Genomic DNA, 25,001 nt, shown 5'->3' with positions numbered 1-25,001 from the left:
AGTAAGAAGATGGTGGTGGCTCCAAACGGCCACTAAGCAAGTTCAGGAGACAGTCCCCATGGCTGAAGCTAAGAGAGGCTTGTTCTGCCGCATTCACACTGCGTGCACACTGTTCATTCTCTGCTACTTGTTTCAGGGATGCACATGACAGCCTACAGAAGCCTGCTGCCCACAAATGGGGCCAACCTGGGCTCATAGCCAGACGGAAAGGGCGTGACTGTCACCCCTACCATACAGTGGAGGTCATGCTGTTTCTGAATGGCAAAGCCCTTGACAAGACAGCTTAAGAGTAACAGACCGACAGCAGCTTTCCAGAAGCAATTCTAGGAAAGAAAGAAAAGGAAGACTGCTTCCTAAAATGAAATTACAATGTAATTCCTGAGGGGGAGATGTAAACTGTCACAATACACTTAAAGATCTGAACTTCTCCTGCTGCCTCTCTCCCCTTCCCTAGTGGTTTTGTCAGGGTTTCTATTGCTGTGACGAAGCGCCATGACCAAAGCAACATGGGCAGGAAAGGGTTTATTTGGTTTATTATTCTACATCACTGTTCATTACTAAAGGAAGTCAGGACAGGAACTGAAACAGGTCCAGGGCCTAGAGGCAGAAACTGATGCAGGAGCCATGGAAGGGTGCTACATACCAGCTTGCTCATCATGGCTTGCTCAGTCTTCTTGTGATGTGGGAATGCCCTGTATGCTATGAATATGCTTTATTAGTATTGGTTAATAAAGAAACTCCTTTGGCCTATGGCCAGGCAGAATAGAGTTAGGTGGGAAAACTAAACTGAATGCTGGGAGAAAGAAGGCAGAGTCAGGCAGATGCCATGTAGCTGCTGAAGGAGAAAGATGCCAGAACCTTATCCATAAGCCACAGCCTCATGGCAACACACAGAGTAATAGAACTGGGTTAATTTAAGATATAAGAGCTAGCTAGAAATATGTCTGGACCGTTGACCAAATAGTGTTGTAACTAATATAGTTTCTGTGTGATTATTCGGGTCTGGGCAGCCAGGAAACCAAAGCAGAGTCTCTGTTTACATTCTCTCTTACAGAACCCAGGACCATCAGCCCAGGGATGACATCACCCACAATGGAATGGGCCCTCTCCCATCAGTCACGAAGAAAATGCCAACTTGCCTACAGCTCAGTCTTATGGAGGCATTTTCTCAGTTGAGGTTCTTCCTCCCAATGACTACAGCTTGTGTCAGGTTGATGTACACCCAGCTTTTCTTTTTCTCTTTCTTTGTCATGCCCAAGGCATCGATCCTGCTTATCCCTGTGGGATCTCTGTGGGGTCCCTTGAGATAGTTTTGTACTGCCCAAGATCTAACTAGCAAAACCAATAGATGCTAAAAATCAGCTCATTGTCAAGGTATTTCCTTTTTTTCTTTCTTTTTTAATCAAACAATGCACAAGTCAGACAACACAGAAGAGAACAATGTCTTTCAGACCTGTGTGTGGCCCTGGTGAGGAGACAGAAATTCAGGCTGCTAAATATAGATTTTGCAGATCTGTTGGCTCCTCAGCTCATAGCACTCAGCTCCCTGGCTCCCCAGCAGCTCCTTCTCCTCCCCTGTATCTAGCTCACTTCGAGGATGGAAGTGCACAGGAGACGTGATGAACTCGTAGTGACGGTCCAGATAACGCAGGTAGATGAGCATGTGCAGGGCATAGGCCAGCACCAGCAACAGAATCAGAGACATGGCCAGGCCAATGAGAACAGCAGGTGAGAAGGAAGAGCCACAGTCTTGGGCCTGGGCAAACTGTGCCCCCTTGATGGAGAAGCCTTGGATCTGTGCAGAGAAAGAGAAGATCCGGTGTAACCTATGCCTTCCATCTAAGAATCATTTCTCATCATACTGGTGATTCTGGGCCCAGTTAACCAAATTTTATATAGTGTGGTTAGTTTTTAACTCTCAACCCCTTAATCTGGAACCACTGAGGAGAAGAGTGTCAGGGAGGAAATGTGTATATCATATCCCCCTTGGGTATGTCTGTGGATCATCTGAATTATGTAAATTGGTGTGTTAAGATCCAGCGCACCGTGGATGGCACCATTCCCTAGGTTTAGGTCGCAGACTGTATGAACGTGAGATGCGTGAGCTGAGTGGCGTGTGTGTAGCTATGCTCTTGACTGTGGAAATTGTTGGCTGCCTCAAGTTTCCACTGTGGTGACTTCTAAAGTGATGGGCAGGAACCTGGAGCTGTGAGCCAAAGGCAGTTTTCTCCCTTATGAAATGGCTTTGGGGGAGGAGGGATATTTTACCAAACAATGGAAAAGGGGACTATGGCACATACCACTACCAAATTGTAGAATGATTTAAGCACCTGATCTGATAATGATGATTCTGCTGACTGGGATAGTGAAATTTTGTTTGAGGGTTTACAGTACAACCTGACTGGCCCCAAGCTCACTGGATTCTTTCTGCTTTGGCCTTATGGGTTCTGGGACTGCAGACAGGAGCCACCATCCCTGGCTTGAAACTTGATTTGAAAGCAAAACTAACCAACCACTCTGAGATGGATAGATTGTGGCAAGCAAGCCTCCTGCAATTCAAGACTCTGAGATAAGACTTCTTGTAATCTGTTTCTTAGGACTGTTTGAGCTCATATTAAACCACACTTCTGCTGTGTCTCCAACTCAAATCAAGCTCTGGGTCTGAGAAGTGCAACCTCTGAAGTCACTGACAGGAAGAGATTGGAAGGCATCTCTGAGGGAGATCATGGGTGCTGAGACGGTAAAGCACACATGTGAAGACCTTGTGCACGCCAGGTACTACTCCTTCCCTAGTTCAGTCTTCACGGCAGGCTCTGAGCAAGGGACCGTTTTATGATTTGAGATTGGGGCTCAGCAAAGTTCAAACTCACCTGGAGTCACACGGCAGAAAAATGTGTGGTGATAAAATTTACACCTGGGAAGCCTGACTTCATCCTCAGCCTGAGTTGATAACTCCAAGGCTTCTGGTGTCTTCTATCTCTGCTCCTCTTATGGCTACCATCAAAGGCTTTACTTGAGTTACACACAAATACCATACCATTTTCCATAAGGGACTTGAGCATGCATGGATTTGGTACGCACAGGAGGGATTAGGGTCAGCTGAGGGATAGATGTTTATTCTGTAAGAAAGACCAGCAAACCTGCAGTGTGAACACTCCTTTCCCCTGACCTGAGCTTGCATCCTTGCCTCTGTTTACATTCCAGGTGCTTCCTGCGGGGAGACTGATGTCATGCAGACACGGTGCACAACCCAGAGGAGCACTGTGCTCTGCACAACAAGCTCTCTGGAGTGTTGGGGGCCCTGTGAATATATGCTGGAGTGTTGGGGCCCCGTGAATATACGCTGGAGTGTTGGGGCCCTGTGAATATACGCTGGAGTGTTGCTTCCTTACGCTGCTGCTCTGAAACTCAGAATCGACATTCTTGTGCCTCATCCAGCCAGCAGAGAGGTTAACCTGTGGGTTCGTGAACCAGTCTCACTGGTGGCTTCAGACTCTGTCCCTTTCCTTCCATTTGAAATCCCCACCCCTGGTCTTTGCCCATGTGTTTTGTTTTGTCATTTTTGTCACACTATACACATAATATAACATGTCTTAACCATTAGCATATGTTGGCATGAGTGGCATTGCTATTCCATGTCTGGAATGGTCCTGCTTCACAGGTACGAGGCCATGCATGTACTTTCTACGTTGATGAAGATAGGTCAGAAACTGGCAAGGATAACTTAACCGTGAAGCAGAGGAGTGATTTTCAAATCAGGTTTGCCTCCCTCCAGACTGTGCTCTTCCCTTCCCCTTAGCCTTGTGTCAACACCGTACGTCCCCCAAGCCGAGAGGAATGCACATGAATACGTATACCCAGGCTTTGTGGACAAAGTGGGAATAAGCCCTTATAAGGGACAGGCAATGCTGGGCCTGCCACTTCAGGAAGTAAGCACTGGCCACAGGTAAACAAGATAGGGGGACTTTGTCCCTCAGCCTGAGAGGATGCTGGGATGCTGGGGTGCAAAAGCGCCTGTCACGTTCCCATGTCTTTCACCCAAGGCTTTCAAGATCCTCTGGGCTAATTTCGACTGGTTGGTGACTCCATTCCCATGCTAACTGTCAACGCTGTCTTTCACACTGCAGCTGTACTTCTTATCCTCCCAGATAAGATCACTGCTTCGGTCTCAGACGTGAATAAAGAAACTGCCCCCCGTGGTGCCTCTGCGTACAGAGCCTCTGGGCCCCGGAAGTGTCAGTCATCAGGCTTCAGCCACAGCTGCCCTAGGGTTTAGATAAGTACCTGGTGACTGGGTAAACAGGAACGTAAAAATCCAGCCTGGACGACTCCATTTCACACCTCAGAAGACCCAGAATAAACCCTCGCTGCCTTAAAGGCTCTTCCTTTTAGACTCTTGTTTTATGTGACTTTAACAAACACTGTTTCTTTGGCACCAAGTAAGCAGATGTGTCAACCACATGTTTTAACTTATTACCTGGAAATCAATAAACGTGACCTCCCACAGGCTTGTCACATCGTCGGAGCCGCCCAGCAACTGCAGAGCATCGTTCCTACGCAGGCTGCTGACTCTTTGGCAGCGGTACGAGTAACTTGACAGAGCATAGATGCCAGTTGCATTAAAAGCTGCTTGCACCGAATTGTTGAAGATGATCTCGACCCGGTGTAAACTAAACCAGCTCTGGCTGGACAGCTTGTTGTAATTGGTTAGTGTGAACCTGAAAAGGATTGTACATTAGTGTTAGCCCTTTTACTGTTGCAGGCTGAGTCACCTGTGGACAGTACAATGGCGCCCTCTTTTGTCAGGCTGTGGAATCGAACCAGGGAGAGGCTTCGCTTTGGCCTGTTAGCGATTGCAAAGAGGAAAAAGTAATACGAAAATCCTACAAAAGTCAAAGGGGGGGGGGGAGTATTTTGTAAGAACCAAAGTGTTTATCATTGCCACAAATTTTATTTAAAAAAAAGATGTATATTAACAAAGAATTAAATTGTCATAAAATGATAGTAATAGCTTTCTTCTGGGCCAGCCGCACTTGTTACTCAAATGTATTTCCTGAAGCTTACTACCGCACCATGAGACAGACAATAGAGCTATCCTAGCGTCACCGACGAGGAACAAAATACCTTGTTCAGTCTCTCTCAGAGTGATGTGTTTAGCTGCTTTCAGAAGCTACCTGAGACCAGCACCCTCCCTGCTCACAGCATTAACGAGGAACATTCTCTGATCACGAAAACATATAGTGGATATAGCTCATGATACTTGTCTTTTATTTTTTAAAGATGAAATATTACATAGAACTAAAGTCAGGAATGATGGGATTAAAACAATAGTAACTGCAAACACCGGTGGACTATCGGTCACCTTTATTTTCTTATTCTTTTCTTGTTGTTTATTTGTGTATTTTTGTTTTTTAGACAGGGTTTCTCTATGTAGCCTTGGTTGTCCTGGAACTTCATCTATAGAATTCATGAGACACCCCTGCCTTTGCCTCCCGAATGCTGGGATTAAAGAAAGGCATTTGTCTACCCTGCTTGGCTTCTTTTCTCATTCTTTTTTTTTTTTTTTTTTTTTTTTTTTTTTTTTTTTTTGGTTTTTCGAGACAGGGTTTCTCTGTGGCTTTGGAGCCTGTTCTGGAACTAGCTCTGTAGACCAGGCTGGTCTCGAACTCACATAGCTCCACGGTAGCACAAATAATAAAAACCCAGAGTTAGATACTGGGGTTTAACCCAAAACCCAGAAAAGCAAAGCAACCAAGCCACTGGAACAGTCTTACCTCTACTGAATTAAGACTACAGACTGAGCAGCCCTAGCGAGCCTCTCTATCCTCCCATTTCCAATTCCTCTCTAGTACTGGGATTAAAGGTGTGAGCCACCACCACCTGGATTCATTTCAGCATTGATCTTTTGTAGCCCAGGGTGGTCTTGAACTCACAGAGATCCCTCTGCCTCTAGCTCCGAAACCCTGGGATTAAAGGTGTGCTACCACTGCCTGACCTTTAGTGGCTTAGCTTTGCCCTTTTGATCTTTAGGCAAGCTTTATTTATTAAAGCATAAAGAAAATATACTCCATATTTCTGATTTTTTTGTTTTCATTATCTGATTCTGCATTCCTGTAGAAGCAGATCCTGAGACAAAGATATGAATGTAAGGATTCAGTCACTCGGGTATATGGGACGTAAGGGTTCAGTCACTCGGGTACATAGAACGTAAGGATTCAGTCACTCGGGTATATAGAACGTGAGGATTCAGTCACTGGGATATATGGAACATAAGGATTCAGTCACTCGGGTATATGGAACGTAAGGATTCAGTCACTCGGGTACATAGAATGTAAGGATTCAGTCACTCGGGTATATGGGACGTAAGGATTCGGTCACGCGGATATATAGAATGGAGAAAAGAGCAACGGCAGGAGATGGGACAGGAGGCCGCGGGGTGGGGGGTGAGGGGTTGAGAGTGTTTCCACAGTGGGAAGAGCCAAATGAAGAGCTGGTAGCAAAGGCCAAAAGGACACGTCTGAGCAGCCTCACTTAGAGTAGAGGAGGCTGGGGTGCTCACGCTCTTCCGTGACAGGGACGGAAGGCAGAGTCCATGTTATGGGTCGGGGATCACTCAGAGTGACCATGACCATAAATACATTCTGCTAAGAAGAATCTTTTTACCTAGGTCCTGGCATCTGTGGGGCCAGGACTGTACCGGAGACCCATCCCAAGATGCAGCCCTGGGTCATATCAGCCCAAGGTTCACAAAGACGAACCTGAAAGATCACAAGCAGCCTGCCTGTGTGCTGGCAGGCTCTAACTTTAACGTGTGTCCTGCCCTTGTTCTAGTCCTCTTTCTGAGCAGAGCATGAAAGTTTGATTACAAAAGCAGAAACAGCAGTGTTAGTCTTATGACCCACTGGCTTGCTAGAAGAGCAAATTTTACAGGATCAGTCGGTTTAAGAATAGTCTTCAACGTCTAGGGGGAAAGGGCTGTGGGCTGCTAGGGTATGGCTGTGAAGGTTAGGGTCTTAGGTGCTAGAGGCTTTTTTTTTTTTCTTTCTCTCAAGCATAGTAAGCCAAAACTTTAAACCATCATGGTTTGGCTTTCCATTGCTGTGATAAAAGTACCATGACCTAAATCACCTTGAGGAAGTAACTTCCCGAGTAACCATCATCACCGAGTAAATCAAGGCAGGAACTCAACAAAGCGGGAACCTGGTGACAGGAGCAGATGCAGACACCATGAAAGAGTGCGGTCTACTGGCTTGCTTGCCGTGACTGCTCTCTTAGTGAACCAAGGACCTCCTGCTTAGAAGCGGCACCTCCCAAAATGGGCTGGGCCCTCCCACATCAATCAGAAAATACCCAATAGCCTTGCGCACAGGCCAGTCTTAAGAAGGAGGCGTTTTCTCAGCTGTGACTCCCTCTTGCTCCAGGATGCCTTGCTCTGTGTCAACAAAAACTAGCTGGCACAGCTTTCTTAGGCCAGAAAGGCGTTTAGGGAGAGAGAATGGGCAGACGGGCAAGTTGAGTAGATATGGAGAATGAACACGTATGCCACACACCTTCATCCTAGGTGACAATGACAATGGCGACGATAACGATTTCCAGAGGTATTTTCCAGTTTTTCAGGTGTTTAAATAAATAAAGTTATGTCGTGTGGTCATTCTCAAGCAAGTCTGTCAACAGAACCTTTTATTGGAGACTCATAAATATTCCCTCATTGCCAGAGCGCCACAGAGCACACAGTGCAGGAGAGAGCCTGCCGGGCACACCCTACTTGTTTCCCAAGTACAGCTGAAGGCAAAAGTGCTCATCTCAGCTAAAAAGTTCATCCTATAGGAAGGGAAGATCTGGGGTGTGTGTGTGTGTGTGTGTGTGTGTGTGTGCGCGCGCGCATGTGTGTGTGTGTGTGTGTGTGTTGTCTGTCAGGCACTACCTACCTTTTCTCCTTTTTTCTTTTGAGACAGGGTCTCTCACTGGCCTATATGGCTACTTGTCCCCACCTTCCTAGTACCAGGGGTACAAGCAATAGCACCACACCCAGGCTTTTAACATGGTTTTAGGAATCAAATTCAGGTCCTTCTGCCTACATTGACTGAGCCATCTCCCAGGCCATACAATGAATTTTTGAGGGGAACAAAAAAATGTGCCTTTCCCTTCAGATTTCTTGATCACCAACTTCTGGGAAAATTATTGACATGTTTTTATGGGAAGTAAAACAATTTGAAACAAGGTCATATTATGTTGTGTTGGTTGGTCTAGAACTCACTATGTGTACTCAAGCTGACAGAGATCTGCCTGCCTCTACCTCCAGATTGCTGAGATTAAAGGGATGTGCCACCTGACACAAGAAAAAAAAAATGGTCGACCTTCAAACTTGTTGATTACTGACTGCTAAAATAAGTCATTATCAGTAGATGCGACCTTCTGTCACAAGCAGATGAAAATGGAGACACGTATTGAATGTCTGCTCAGGAGATGGGACAGCAAAGATCTCATCACTGTGGTCAAATCATGTGATTCTTAAAAGACGATGCAATGAAATCACCAGAATCAATCAGGGCCTGAAGCCTATTGGCCTCCACTCAGTATTAGTCTTTGTTCTGGGTTCTCAGTTTGTGTGCTCCTGCTCAGTCAGTGAGAAACCCCTCACTGAAGAGAGTGAGGAGTAGAGGTGTTTCCATAGTGGTTATAAAAAGAATTCAATAATAACAATAATAATAATAAAGAAAGCATTCCGACAGGACCCTCTTCCCCACACCCATTGAATTCTCAGAGGACTGAGCTACATATGGACTTTGATGTGTAGAAAGCATTCCCACAGAATCCATCTGACACGGTCACTGACTTTTCAGTATACTTAGCTACAGATCTGATGTGTCTCCAGAAAGGTAAATGCCTGGCCCTTGATACCCACAGGGGAGTGAATGTGTTAAGTAGAGCACAGTATGGCTGACATGCTGAAGCTATAGCAGTACCCACCTTATGTCAATGTCCTTGGGATTTTCAGCATCACCAAACTTTAAAGATAACCTATGAAAACGGAAACAACAGAGTTCATCAAAATAGGAAGGACTCAGACTACAAGACGGATCAGCTGGTCGGGGCACCTGCCTCCAGGTCTGATGACCTGAGTTCTGAGACTGATGTTTGGAGCTATCGCGGTGAAAGGAGAGAATCATTTTCTGCAAGGTATCCTCTAAACTCCACACAGACACTATGACTTGCACATACATGCACACCTGCACACAAATGGACACACAGAGAGAGAGACAGGCAGAGAGACAGAAACAGAGAGGTAAAAAAATATTAAAATTTAAAATATGCTCAGCATTATTGGGCATTAGGAAAACAAAATAAAAACACATTTACACATCATAGAACATCAAACAGAATAATTAAACTGTCTTCCATGCAGAACTATCAGCTTCTGAGAACCTATATTCATGCACACTTTTCCGAAGGTAAATCCTAGCTTTCCTGGGTCAAAGACAGATTAACCATTCACTCAGGAACAACAGTATTGCTTCTCCTCTCTACGCAGTTCATCCCCCTGGTAGCACAATGAGAGTCCGACATCATTCCATCTGTACTGGGATCTGGAGTTTGTAGTGGAAGTCAGGAGTCCAGAGTTTACATGTGAGTTGGTGGTTCTTTCCTCACCTCCTGAATAGGACAGAAAACCATCTGTTCCCTCAGTGTTGACAGACTACCCTTGGGAAGAAAAAGGAGATGCTGGGCTACTAACCTAGAGGTAAGTGGAAGATTTTAATCACCCACGGGATGGAAGCAGCTGGCTGACCATGCAGGACATGAATGACTGGCTGCACATTGAAGATCTATGTCTCATAAATGTCTCCAACAGCAAGATGTGTCCCTTTGGCTCTCCAGCCCATTGCCATGCAAACAAATTCCTTAAGGCATAACTTTCTTACTAACTCCAAAGTGTATCCTTTAGCCCAAGACCAGGGAGTTTGTTCAGAAAGTATAAACCACACAGTAGCTCTTACAAAAGGATTTTTCTCTACAGCTTCCCACAGAACAGTCAGTGACTGTCCTGAACTCTATCATATACTGTTTATGGGGAAGGGATGGGATGATCACCAAATAAATCATATAGCTAGAAATGATAAAGGAAATATTTGTGTTTTCTAGCTTGATCAACTTAGATAGCTCAGATGTGCCTGTTTGCAAACACTTTCAAAAAGAAAGCCCAGAAATTGTGGGAGTGGCCAACTAATGACTGGTCCAGCTTGAGACCCATACCAAGTGAGGGAGCTCACACCTAACACTGCCTGGAGGGCCAGGACCCAGAGGATGGATAGCCCAGAGACCAACCATGACTGACCAAAAAAAACAATGTCAATGTAATGAAGCCTAATGATATTTTGCTATACTCACGGTTCCACCCAGTAACTGATGGAAACAGATGCAGAGACCCACAGCCAAACATTAAATGGAGCTCAGGCAATCCTGAGTAAGAGGGGCAGGAAGGATTGAAGGAGCAAGAGAGGACACCACAAGAAAACCCACGAAATCAACTAGTCTGGGCTCCTAGAGACTCATAGAGACTGAACCTCCAACCAGATTGACCTGGGCACTCTGCGTATATATTACAGTTGTGTAGCTTGGTCTTCTTGTGGGTCTCCTAACTGTGGGAGCAGGGGCTGTCTCTGCCTCCGTTACCTGCTTTTGGGACCCTTTACTCCTATCGGATTGCCTCATTTAGCCTAGACAGGAGAGGAGATGCCTAGTCTCACTGCAGCTTGATAGACCATGGCTAGTTGATATTCGTGAGAGGCTCGTTTGTATCCGAAAAGAAACAGAGGAGGAGGAATGAGTGGAGGGAGAGGGCAGAGGAGAGGAAGGGGGGAAACTGTGGTGGGGTATAAAAGCAAAACAAATGACTAGATAGATAGATAGATAGATAGATAGATAGATAGATAGATAGATGATAGATAGATAGATAGATGATAGATATATAGACAGATGATAGATAGATAGATAGATAGATAGATAGATAGATAGATAGATAGATAGATGAATGAATAACAAACAAACAACAGGCACACACTTTCAAATCTTCTTTCATAGTATTCTGACTGATACAAATTACTAGAGAAACCACTTTAAAGAAACAAAATATAGAGCCGGGGGTGGTGGCACACGCCTTTAATCCCAGCACTCGAGAAGCAGAGGCAGACAGATCTCTGTGAGTTCGAGGCCAGCCTGGTCTACAAGAGCTAGTTCCAGGACAGGCTCCAAAACCACAGAGAAACCCTGTCTCGAAAAACAAAAAACAAACAAAAAAAAATATATATATATACCAGGTGTGATGGTCCATACCTTTAATCCCAGCACTTGGGAGGCAGAGGCAGGCAGATCTCTGAGTTCAAGGACAGCCAGGCTTACTTGGTCAAACACTGTCTGGAAAACCCATAAGGAACAAAGAAAAACCAAATTAAGAGAGAAAAGGAAAAACGGAGGGAGGGAGGGAGGGAGGGAGGGAGGGAGGGAGGGAGGGAGGGAGGGAGGGAGGGAGGGAGGGAGGGAAGAAATTCAACTAGTTCACTCTAAGGAAAATGTCTTTAGCTCTTCCAATGGACCGCACTAGCTTGACCCCGCAGAAACTTGCTCTGCACGGATGAACCAAACTGCAGAGCAAAGCCTTCACAAGCTGCCCATCATCTGGAGAAGCAACTGGCCAGCTCCCAGAAACGACCCTCTGGGACTTTTCCCAGCAGGGCTGTTGCCTGTGGAGTTCAAAAGCACACTTTGCTCTGGAGCAAAGACCGTGAGGCATGGGGACAGATTTCAACTAGGCTACTTCACCATTTTGTCAGTGAAGATCTTGTAGGTGCTGAATGCCATACACAACAGGAACCCAGAAATGGATACAACACAAAGCAAGGGTGGCAAAGGAACTCAGCCTGTGCGCCGTACTTAAAGAAACAGACCCTGAGTTCTTCGGGTTATAAATGCCCAACCTCAAAATGAGCCCAGATGCTGGGACTGGATTCTATTTGCAGGGCTTTCCCTACTTAAAAAGACTTCCATAGCAAACCTGTCTGCCAAATTTGCCTCTCCCTGAACTTTTTGTTTCCAAGAGCTAAAACATGTTTGTCTTTTTCCAATCTGGGCTTTTGACCTTACATGGCTATGTCTCCACTTGGATTTGTTCTTTTAGCAACTGGGACTCCAGTTCTTGCAGACACAAGGGCACATGGGCACAGCAGAGGCATCTCATTGGTCTGATGGGCTCACAGGGATCAGTAGCAGGAGTCCTTAGCAGGAACTAAAACCCTCACTTCCTAAGAAGCCGTCCCTGACCTGCTCACTGGGGTTGGGGAGGTGCTCCCAGGATGCCTGCATGTCACCTGAGCAGAACTGCAGGAGCTGGTGGCTGCCCACCCTGCGCTCACACCTGAATATTTCTAGGAAGGTGACTAGGAAGATACACCTGTACCGGGGCCTGCTCAATATCTCATTTATGCAAAAAGTGGCTGGAGAGAGGACTCATCTTTTGAGAGCACTTGATGCTCTTCCAGAGACCTGAGTTCAGTCCCCAGCATCCAAATCGAGTGGCTAACAACAGCTTGCGGTATGTGTGTGGCGGGGAGGATCCAATATCCCCCTGTCACCTCTGCAGGCACCCGAACACACATGCGCATACACACAGACATTATCACAAAAATAAAACTAATTTTAAAAATGACTTAAAAACAGAGAAAAAAACAAAAAGCCCCGAGGCCTCTCCAGGGGGTGATTAGTAAGCACTGTGGTCATTGCATTTGCTGATATTAAGAAGAAAGGGGCACTGTTGTGAACAGCAGTTGACAGGTGCTCTGGGGTTATATTTACATTCCCTCCTCTGCTTTTCATAATCCTGTGAGATAAGGCCAGGAGGAAGGAGACAACATGGCCCCTCTAAAGACACTTCAGAGCCCTGGTGGAACTCTTGCAAGTTTTCTAGTCCCACTCAGCCTTATGACCTATAGGAGAGCCTCTGTGATGACAGCAGACATGGAGACCTCCCAGCCCTGGCCTCTGGTAAGGGCACAAAGGCTACAGTGAATTGCTGCCACCATCTCCCTCTGACGAGTGACAAGCCCACCGTCCTTAAGGCACAGAGCTCTCAGGCAGACCTGGACCTACAAGACCAGCTTTGGATTTTCTCCATTCATAGTTTCCACTGATGACTAAATTCTCCACAGTCCAGTAAAAAGCTGCGCTGCCCTGATTCTTCCCACAACCCCCTAATGTCAGGCTAAGTGGAACCGCAGCCAGCCCTGGGCAAGCAAGCTTACCCCTAGGCAATCAGCATCTCTCCCTGCAACTGACCACAAATCAAGAGCCCTGTAGGGAATTAATTAGAGCCTGGGAAAAAAGTCCTGAGCCCTCAGCAGTATGGGCAGCTCTCCCATAGTCCTTGATAGTTGTGCTGAAATGAGAGACAAATGTGAATCTATTCTTAACAATTCCCTAAATCTTGTAGTTATTACAATTCCTTAAATTCTTATTAGGAGACAGTCATTCTGAAGACCTAAACATGAAGAATGTATAATACCCCTTTTATGGATATATCAATATATTCATGTCCATCCATCATCAAGAACTTTAAACAAGAAACAGAATTCAGGAACAAACCAACAATTCCGGTCAAACCATATACAGTATAAAAGGAATGCACACAGGAGTACATGCATAATATATCACAGTTCATACAAAATATCCTCACAGACCAGGATAAAAGCAAAAGAAAATCTTCCAAAAGCACCCATTGTACCAACAGATATTGAACAGGGGATTGTAGAACACAAGGGAACATTTCTGATTTCGTTTCCTGGACAAGAACAGGAAACCAAAATTCTCAGATGCCTGAAATGCGGAGAAAATCTTTCAAAGTGCTCTGATCTCAGCAGGGACGTTTACTTCATCTGTTTATATCAAACCAGACCTAAGCATTCTGTTCACATTCAAATGCCCACAGATTCGCTGAAATTTGACCAAATGTCCTCTTACACACAAACTGTGGAATAGGCCCTGTTCTATGACTTGAGAATCTGTCACCACCATGAGCAAACGCACCACCTAGAGGCAAAGATTAGTCCTGAATAAAGAAATTTTGCTGAGTAACCCACGAAGACGTGCATTATGCATTCCCTGCTGTACGATCTAAGCTCTTTCACGGAAAGTCCAGGGTACATTCATCTCCACATTCGGAGCTGGAACCGTGCCTGAAAACAGCTTAACTTTTCTCCCTTCTTTCCATCCTTTCTTCTTTCTTCTAGCTCCAAATCTCCAAACAATACAGGCTTTTGTCAGTGCTCTTGGCTACCTATCAGAATCAGAGAGGAAGAGCAAATTGCAGGAGACATCCCACACCTCCATTGCAAGATACAGAAAAGCAAGCTAGAACCTAGATGGAAGCCTTCCTGCTGGCTGGATCGCTTCCAAAGTGTCCTCCAGGCTGCTCAGGAAGTAAAGGTTTCATTGGTCTAACCTAGCAGTAAACCTGCAACCAAAAGGCCAACCCCCTGGGCATGATGTGCAATAATGGAATGACTTTTGTGAAGAACTAGGTGCCCTTTGGTTTGGGGTAGGGACATAGGAGGAGGTCCCACGTTTGATGTTCTAAGCCCAGCTAACAATCTGGGACTAGGGACACCAGAGGTCCACTGTGAAATTTAGTGCCATTCGCTAACCAACTGGCATATTATCAGACTTCCTGCTAAATATCGATGCATATATTCACAAGTAAAACTTTTTCCCTCCTTCCTCCCTTCTTTTCTTCATTTTGCAGTACCTCTAAGGCTTCGGCAGCCAGAAAGACTGACTTACATGGCACTTTCTTCACTGCAGTTTGAGTTGCCAGTGTCCACTGTTGTGTTTTGACCAGGGGCGTCATCTGTGAGGTCCAGCCAGGTCTGATTCTTAAATTTAACTGTGATCCTTTTAGTCCAGAAGAGGATGCAGGGAATTCCATCCCTGGAGAACGTAACAGGATTGTGATGACTGAATGCACTCCAATGGTTTTTGCTCAGACTGTAGTTGAAAGTCTAATTAAGCAAATAAAAGTTAAGAGATAAGTGTGCACCCTTAGAATCAAAGGCTTCCTACAGACAAAAAGGTTAACTCATATCCTGTATATATTAGTATATATTTACTTACAGTACAATGCAAAGAGTGGGCTAATTATTCCAGTATAAATGCAAATAGAAGAAAAACTGGTCAAGAGAGAACAGGAATAAAGTTCCTGCGGGCAAAGACAGAATAGAATGCTCTGGAGACAATATGAAACTGCAGGCAAATGAAGACCTGCATGTTTTTCTCCACTTCCCAGAGGCCAAGGGGCTTATGCTAATAATTAACATAACTATTGTAGATATGTTCATAGTAGCTCAGCAAGCATTGAAAAGTGAGTATGTTGTGTAGGTCAAAGGTTGTATATGTCCCAACAGCCCTACCTGTGTGGTAGGTGTTGCTGTGACGTTCTGGGCTGGTTGCTCTGCTCCACTCTTCTTCTGACCTGTCAAATAATACATAATGACGTGGGTACCATGGCTCGATGCCAGCCGTTTGTTAGTGTATTTGGGTGATGTTAACGAGCCAATCACTGGTAGACAGCCTGTTAGGCTTATCATTTAACATGTCCTACTTTAAAAGCTTTCTTCCAGGGCTGGAGAGATGGCTCAGTGGTTAAGAGTGCTGCCTACTCTTCCAAAGGTCCTGAGTTCAATTCCCAGCAACCACATGGTGGCTCACAGCCATCTGTAATGGGGTCTGGTGCCCTCTTCTGGCCTGCAGGCATACATACAGACACAGTATTGTATACTAAATAAATAAATAAATAAATGTTTGGAACCCACAGGGCAAGTCCAAATCTTACCACTCCCACTCCGGATAATCACTTCTTTCCTTGAAGACACTTGAGAGCTGAAATGAGAAGCAGAGTTATATATATATATATATATATATATATATATATATATATATATATATATATATATTTTTGGGGGGGTAGGAAATTTTTTTATTTATTTATTTTCTGCCTCCTCCCTGCCTCCCATTTCCCTCCCCACCTCCCATTTCCCTCCCCCTTCTCCCACTTCTCTCCCCCTCTCCCCACTCCTCTCCCCCTCCCCCCACTCCTCTCCCCCTCCCTCTCAAGTCTGAAGAGCAGTCCGGATTCCCTGCCCTGTGGAAAGTCCAAGGTCCTCCCCCCTCCATCTAGGTCCAGGAAGGTGAGCATCCAAACAGGCTAGGCTCCCACAAAGCCAGTTCACACAGGATGGAAACCTAGTGCCATTGTCCTTGGTTTCTCATCAGCCCTCATTGTCCTCCATGTTCAGAGAGTCTGTTTTTATCCCATGTTTATTCAGTCCCAGTCCAGCTGGCCTTGGAGAGCTCCCAATAGATCAGCCCACTGTCACAGTGGATGGGTGCACCCCTTGCAGTCCTGACTTCCTTGCTCATGTTCTCCCTCCTTCTGCTCCTCATTTGGACCTTGGGAGCTCAGTCCAGAGCTCCAATGTGGGTCTCTGACAAGATTGCCGGGCAAAAACTAGGAACTTAGGGGTGGGGTGGGATGGGGGTAAGGGGAAATGGGGTGAGAAAAGTGAGAAGGGGAGGATGGGGGGGAGCTTGGGGTAATGGGATGGTTGGGATAAAGGAAGGGTGGATATGGGAACAGGGAAGTATATATCCTAATTAAGGGAGCCATCTTAGGATTGGCAAGAGACTTGACTCTAAAGGGACTCACAGGTGTCTAGGGAAGATGTCCCCAGCTAGTACCTTGGGCAACTGAGGAGAGGGAACCTGAAATGATCCTATCCTATAGCCATACTGATGAATATCTGGCATATCACCATAGAACCTTCATCTGGCAATGGATGGAGATAGAAGCAGAGTTTTAAATGCAGAGCAAACATCTATAGTGGTGGCTTCACAGGAAGCTTTGTTGTCTCGCTCAGGAGCCTTGTGGCCACTCCGAATGCTACACTTTTAAGTGACGGACTTCTGGTTCAAATATAACACATCCTCTCCAAACAAAATATAGAAATTACAGAAATCCATGATACTTTTCTCCTTTTATAAATCACTTTTGACCCTTACTGGATATTATAGAGACTCAAACTGCAAACCAAGCAGTGAGCTATCACCAAGCTTTAATCAAAACAAAATCATAATAATATGTAGGAAATTCTTTTACAACGAAATTTTACATCACACTGAGTTGTTGCTATATTGTAGCCAAAATATTCAATATTTGTTATTTTTATAAAGGACAAAATTGGGATGGTGGTGACATATGTACTTGGGAGGCAGGTGGATCTCAGTGAGTTCAAGGCCAGCCTGGTCTACAGAGATAGTTGAGGCCAGCCAGGACTGTTACACAGAGAAACCTTGTCTGGGTGGGGGGGAAGGGGGTAAATTCAGCCAGCCAGTGGTGGCACACGCCTTTAGTCCCATTTAATCCTAGCACTTGGGAGGCAGAAATGTGTTCTCTGTGAGTTCAAGGCCAGCTTGGTCTTCATAGTGAGTTCCAGAGCAGCCAGAGTTACACAGTCTCAAAACACAAACAAGGAAACAATCAAAAGATAAATTAAATTGCCAAAAAGGGATTTCTGAAAACTATGAAAAGAGAAACTATAATATATGGCCTTCTATTCTTTATCTATACTCATATAAACATACATATACCGTATAATTTACCTTTTATAAAACTTAAAAATAAGCCGGGCGGTGGTGGCGCACGCCTTTAATCCCAGCACTCAGGAGGCAGAGGCAGGCGGATCTCTGTGAGTTCGAGGCCAGCCTGGTCTATAAGAGCTAGTTCCAGGATAGGCTCCAAAGCTACAGAGAAACCCTGTCTTGAAAAACCATATATATATGCGAGCATATTGTTTTCCAGCCTGCAATCTTCGGACTTGAGCATGTATCACAAATATTTACTTATGTGGTCATGTTTTGACACAATTTTCGTTTTCATGCAGTATTACACCATAAAAATGCATCATGATGTCTTCAGTCATATTTATGTTGTGGTTTAAATGTCCTCCAAAGCTCCAGGCAGCCGTGGCACATGCCTTTGATCCCAGCATTCGGGAGGCAGAGGCAGGCGGATCTCTGAGTTTGAGGCCAGCCTGGTCTACAGAGTAAGTCCCAGGACAGTCAGGGCTACATAGAGAAACCCTGTCTCAACAACAATAACAAAAAAAAAAAAAAAAAGAAGAAGAAGGAGGAGGAGGAGAGAGAGGGGAAAGGAGGGGGGGGGAGGGATGGCGGGAGGGAGGGATGGCGGGAGGGAGAGAGAAAGAAAGGGAGGGAGGGAAGAAGGGAAAAAGAAAGAAAAGAAACAAGAAAGAAATGCATAGGACTTCTAACAGTGAGAGCAGGGGACCATCTCTGACTCTGTTGCCTGATACATTAACACCTGTTCCTCCTGCCTGATAGCCTCACCCAACCTTGGTGGAGGAGGAGATGCCTGATCTCACTTCTGCTTGATATACCATGGCTGTCTGAAGAGAGACAGTGGAGGAGAGGATTGGGGTGGGGGTGGAGGGAGGAGGCTGGGAAGAGGGGAGGGAGGGGAAGTTTTGTTTAGCGCGTTAAAAAAAAAATTAAAAAGTCCTCCAAAGGCCCTCTGTGACTATGGATCAGGTTTATCGGGATTTAAGGCCCTCTGTTACTATGGACTGAGCATTTTGGGATGTAAGGCCCTCAGAGACTATGGATTGGGCGTTTCGAGATGTCCTTGGCTCCCCGGGAGTGTGCTGTGGTTCCTCCACATCCTAGTGGTGGTTCTCCTACAGTAGTTCTTCTGAGAACATCGTAACAAAGAGAGCAGCAGTGGTCCCTCCTGCTCTCTGGGTCCCTGCTCAAGATGTGTCCTTGTTCCCTCCTCCTGGCTATCTGCCATCAGTCATGGACGCTCACCGGAACTGACCAACTCAGGGTCCCTGCCCTTGAATTCCCAAAACTATAAGATAAAGAAATCTCTTTAAGATAAAGAAGCCTATTTTTGTTTACAAGTTAGCGTATGTAATGAAAATCTCACTAATAACAATTGTTCCTAGGGTTCCAACATTCTAGGACAGTGATTCTCAACGTGTGGATCTCAACCCCTTTGGGTATCGCATATCAGACAGTCTGCATATCAGATATTTACTTTACGACTCATAACAGTAGCAAAATTACAAAATTATTACGTAGTAATGAAATAATTTTATGGTTGAGGGTTACCAAAATCCGAGGAACTGTGTTAAAGGGCCATAGCATTAGGAAGGTTGAGAAGCACTGTTCTCAGACACTACTATGAATTGCTCTTTAACATAAATTCCTAAAGTAAAATTGCAAAATTGGGAGGTAGAGAAAAGTTTTGTCATATATTCCAAGCATAGAAACCTGCAGACCAGGGGATTAAAGAGTGGCTCAGTGGTTGAGAGCATCTATTACTCTTCCAGAAGACCCAAGAACTCTCTTCAAGTGGCTCCCAACTGCCTGGAACCCTAGCTCCAGAGGAATCTAACACCTCTACCTTTCCCGGGTCCTAACACACAGGTGGTGTGCATTCACATACACAACCAGAGAATTTAAAATAAAAGAAATCTTTTTTTTTTTAATTTTTCACGACAGGATTTCTCTGTGTAACCCTGGCCATCCTGGAACTGCCTCTGTAGACTAGGCTGGTCTTGAACTCACAGAGATCCTCCTGTCTCTATCATGCAAGTGCTGGGATTAAAGATGCACACCAAAACATCATGGAAATAAATTTTTATTTAAGGCAAGTCAAAACACAAAATTCTCCCCGTGTACCCCAACCCATCTTTCAACCTTAGTAAGTCACAGTCAATCTTACTTTATACATAAGTAAACAGAACTTATTATGAATTAAATACATTATTCTACATTAGCTAGTGAAAATGTCTACAGATGACAAACTTGGGGAAAGGCCTACGAGTTGTTCCTTGCACATGGATGCAACAATTGGTTCGTTTTTATCAACTATATATAAGCGTAATTTTTGTACAGGCAACTATCTATGTAATGTAGTGAATCCTTCATGTTTTGGCACATAGCCACGATATTATAGCCACAGTAGAGTTGAAGGATAGTAATGCCACTCACCAAAGTTCTCCAAGGTTTTCTACAACGTTTCCTCCACCTTCATCCCTCCACCTCCATCCCTCCACCTTCACCCTCCACCTTCATCCCTCCACCTTCATCCTCCATCTTCACCCCCCCTTCATCCTCCACCTTCATCCCTCCACCTCCATCCCTCCACCTTCACCCTCCACCTTCATCCTCCACCTTCATCCTCCATCTTCACCCCCCCCTTCATCCTCCACCTTCATCCCTCCACCCTTCATCCCAAGCAAGTACAATGACTTCCTTTCATTTTGTATGAGTTTGCATTTCATAGAATTGTAAATTAGCAGTCATATAACATTTACCTTTAGTATTTGCTTTCTTTTCATCTTAACACAATGGCTTTGGAATTTATGTACACCACTGCATGATCAGTGCTCAATTCTAACCCATTGCTAAGAAATACCTAACTGTACAGATCTAGCACATATTATTTGTCTAGGCACATACTGACATTTACAGGCATGTGTAGTGTTGGGAACTTGAGACTTTGCAAACAAAGATCTAAGAACTTTCATGTACACTAGTTAGTTTAGAATATTTTTTCCAGTTCTGAGAAATGAGCCTAGGGCTTCATTTGTGCCAGGCATTTGCTCTACCACTAAGCCACACATTTCTGTTTATAAGAAGTCCCCTGTGAGTGAGGTTGGCATGAATCAGTCCTCTGAGGCCAATCTCATCTTGGTGCACTTGGGAGCACTAAGAAATTTCATTTCCTGAACAAAAGTGATATATGTCTTATACAAACATCTCTACCTATGCAAACTCCACATTCTCCCGTATGAGCTGAAACGTTACTGAATAAACAATAGAAGAACTAACAAGCAGAAAACACTCCCTGGAGACACAAAGCTTTCTCATACACATGAACAGAATTTTACATTTTTCTTCAGTTTGAGCTGTAGTCAACTTATATACCCAATGTTTAAATGTCTTCATTAACAAAAACATAGAAAATGGTGAAGTACATTTTACCTAGGAAAGATAAAATTATCAAATCAATTGGGAATATTTAGTTAGCAGATGATATTACTTGATATTTATTGAATAAAAAGTATATTAATGAACAAATAAACAAGTTGTAATACCATTAAACTGCTTGCTTTGAGGCTTTCGTCTATTAATTAAATTTTCTCATGCATTTGTTAATGAAGGGCTTATCGTAAACAAAGAAGTTCACCATGGTTCCAATGTATCTCTGGTCTAACCATACAATAACATTGCTCTTTTTTAAAATACTGCAATAAAGACAGGTTTTGCATACAGCCCTAAGCCGTACCAAATAAGATTTTATTAGAAACATAATTTCAACTAAAACAAAACATATATCATGACATAGTACCTGAATGACAGGAAAAACTAACAACTGGCCACAACTATCTGTGTGAATAGGTTGAGAAACACTGATGTAAGGAAATTAAACCTTACTTGGCTGAGTAGCCCAGGTCTGCAATGCTTCAGGAGTCTGAGGTAGAAGGATCAAAAGTTCATCATCTTCTGAGTCTACATAGTGTGTTCAAGACCAGCTTGGGCTAAGGCAGTGAGACCCTTTCATAAAATTACTTTATTTTTAAGTGACTGGACATTGCAGTAAAACGTAGAATGTGTAATTAATATAATCTAACAAAAATAGCTGTAAGTGGCTGTGGACCTGGAGATATAACTCATTTGCTAAGTATTCAAAGTGCAATTTCTAGAACCCATGGAACATGGTGTCATACATTTGTAATCTTAGCACTTGGTAGGCAGACACAAGAGGATCCCAGCAAATCAGTGGCTAACCAGCCCAACTGATCTCTGAAGAGACGTTGTCTCAAAAAACACAAAATGGAAACAGCAGGAGACCTCTGTGAGTTCAAAGTCAGACTGAATGAAGGAGGGAGCTCCAGGACAGGCAGGGCTGTGCAATGAGGCTCTGTCTCAAACAAACAGAAAAATAAATCCAATTTAGGATTCCAAAAAGAAAGAATTGTGACTTTCACTCTTTTCTTTTATAGGATTGCTCTTCCTTGTGTGTGTGTGTGTTTACATATGCACTTGAAGTGTATGCTTATGTATGTGTGTGTGCTTACATATGCACCTGAGGGGTGTGTGTGTGTGTGTGTGTGTTTACATATGCACTTGAAGTGTATGCTTATGTATGTGTGTGTGCTTACATATGCACTTGAAGTGTATGCTTATGTATGTGTGTGTGCTTACATATGCACTTGAAGTGTATGCTTATGTATGTGTGTGTGCTTACATATGCACCTGAAGGGTGTGTGTGTGTGTGTGTTTACATATGCACTTGAAGTGTATGCTTATGTATGTGTGTGTGCTTACATATGCACCTGAGGGGTGTGTGTGTGTGTGTGTGTGTGTGTGTGTGTGTGTGTACGCACAGGCCACAGGAGAAGAGGAGAGTGCCAGGTATGGTCACCTTTGTCTTCCCTTCTGTCTTACTCCCTTGAGATGGGTTAGGGTCTCCCCGCACCTGGAGCTCACTGCTTTTCAGTCCGTCTTCTGTTCTCTTCTCATAGTGGGGCTGGGGTGACAGGTGTTCATGGCCAAGACTGGCTTTTCTGCTGAGATCCAGACTTGGGTCTTTATTACTGCAAGTACACTCCTAGCTCCTGAGCCACCTGAAGCTCAGCACTCTCGACACATTTCTTTACACTCAGGAAATGTGCATCATGCTAAAACTGCTGTATTAGAAATAGCCCTACAGTGTTAAAGATATTTTTTAATACAGCTCCATGGTTTGAAAGAACATTTACAAAATATGAATTGCCGTTTCCTTTATAGTGAAGTAGCATGCATTATTGGATTAGGATGGCCATCTATGCGCTTTAACTTATTTCATCTTTTTAAAAATTTTTAGTTATCAGCTGGGCGGTGGTGGCGCACGCCTTTAATCCCAGCACTTGGGAGGCAGAGGCAGGTGGATCTCTGTGAGTTTGAGACCAGCCTGATCTACAAGAGCTAGTTCCAGGACAGACTCCAAAACCACAGAGAAACCCTGTCTCAAAAAAACAAAAAAATAAAAAAAAATTTTTAGTTATCTATACAAAACACTGAGTTTCATTCTTGGATTTTCACACATAATTGGTTTTCATTGGCCCTCCTTTCCTCTCTGTACCCCCTTTCTCCTCTTCCTTCTTCAACAGTCCCCATCCACAGTAAGGATGCTTGTATTCAGTTACCTCATGTTTTTACTCCCCTCCAGCCCTCCCTTTAAGACCTCTTTTTTTCCCCTTTTATGGTCCCTTTTCTATTTTCTTGACCTACACTCGTCCCTCCTTCCACACAGATCTAAAAATCAAGGTCTAGGCTGTGCCTGGGAGAGAGAACAAGCTGCATTTCTGCTTCTAAGTCAAGGGTACTTCACTTCAGACTTCAGTTCTCTCCATTTCCCTGTAAATGTCATAACTGCTTTTTCCTTTGGGGCTAAATAAGAATTTATTGTGTATACATAGCATATTCTCTTGTTCCTTCCCTTGTTAGTGACATCTAGGTTTGTGGCTGCCGTGAAGAATGCAGCTGTTTCTATAGTTTCTAAGATCTAAGCTTCTGAAGCTAAAATTATGTTTATCCTTGCCTTAATGAAGGTAGAATATGAATTTCTATCTTTTGACGTTATTTTTGCAAGTATAATACAAAAGCCACTCATCTCCATATAAACTTGACCGAGAAATATTAGGTCTTATAGGCTAGGGTATAGCTCAGTGGTAGAGCACGTACTTAGCATTCATGAGGCTCTAAATTTAATCGCTGCATAGCACAATAGCACAGGATTCTATGTTATTACAAAGCCAGGTATGGCCTGTCATCCCAGAATTTGGAATGTGCCTCAGGAGGATCAGAAGTTCAAGACCACCACTGGCTCTACAGGTGAGTTTCAGGTTGCTTGCGCTGCAGGAGACCTGTCCCAAACCAAACATGGTGACGTTTAACCGCCTGAGACATTTAAACCACTTATGATTTAAAAATAACCTTGAAAGAAGCACTAGTTGACTTAGGGGGAGAAGAAGGAAGGATTTCGAATGTCTATTCTTAAAGCTGTGATCAGCTGGTGACTTAGGAGCTCTTCTGGATGCTTTGCCGGCTCGCTCTGTTTACTGCTGTGCTCTGCGTTCACACGAATTTCCCTGATGTCTTTGGTGCGATGGCACATCATGAATAATTGGGAAACAAGACAGACATTAGCTGCGGTTGAGATTCTAAACATACTGTTTAAGAAATAAGTCTGCGTCCTCCTTTGTAAGGTATGGAAAGAAAACAGACAAGGGAACACAAATAGCGCTTGTTAATCGCAAATACTGTGTCATAAACAATCACCTTAAACCAGTCAATGTGGGCTAAAATCTTTGGGGATCATGAGTCAGACATTCCTAAGGTCTCCACTCACGTAATTGTAGCAGGAAACACTGTGAACTGAGCCCTTATTTATAAACATAAAAGAAGCCAGAGCTAAGGGCTGGACTGAGAGTCTGTTAAGGAGTGGTATATTTAATATAAATGCAGTGTTTCTTAGTGTTTTGAATAATAATTTTTGCCTTTTACAGTAAAAGTATAGTATAATAAATACTGTAGTTAGCTGTGTGGTCTATTCCTAAAGCTTATACATTTTTGAACCGTAAACAAATGCAGATATATAATTATATAAAGAAATGACAAAAACATCTAATTTCACACTTGCACTGAGGTTCACAAACACATTGCATTCAAGGATGGGCTGTTACTCACCCTACATTCTTCCAGGCAAGTATCTGGTCCAAAGTGGCTGAAAACACCATGCATAAAAACAGAACTGAAAAACTAAAGAAGAGTTTTCTTCCCATCAAGAAACGTATATCTCTTCAAACCAAGCACATCTGGTAATT

At 44.1% G+C, this 25,001-nt stretch overlaps 1 protein-coding gene across 1 annotated transcript; it reads right to left on the bottom strand.

Moving 5' to 3' along the window:
- Positions 1-1,492: 1,492 nt before the first annotated feature.
- LOC130887593 (V-type proton ATPase subunit S1-like protein) lies at positions 1,493-25,001 on the bottom strand. Its single transcript, XM_057790114.1, has 7 exons — positions 24,865-25,001; positions 15,878-15,924; positions 15,456-15,517; positions 14,830-15,047; positions 8,971-9,021; positions 4,478-4,718; positions 1,493-1,795 (listed from the first exon to the last, which is right to left on the bottom strand). The coding sequence occupies exons 1-7, from the start codon at positions 24,957-24,959 to the stop codon at positions 1,493-1,495; spliced, it is 1,017 nt and encodes a 338-aa protein (XP_057646097.1). The 5' UTR covers positions 24,960-25,001.

The sequence above is a fragment of the Chionomys nivalis genome, chromosome 15 (genome assembly GCF_950005125.1).
Source record: "Chionomys nivalis chromosome 15, mChiNiv1.1, whole genome shotgun sequence".
In the NCBI taxonomy this organism is placed as follows: domain Eukaryota; kingdom Metazoa; phylum Chordata; class Mammalia; order Rodentia; family Cricetidae; genus Chionomys; species Chionomys nivalis.
The sequence above is the reverse complement of the archived record's forward strand: the minus strand, read 5'-3'. Positions and strand labels throughout refer to the sequence as shown.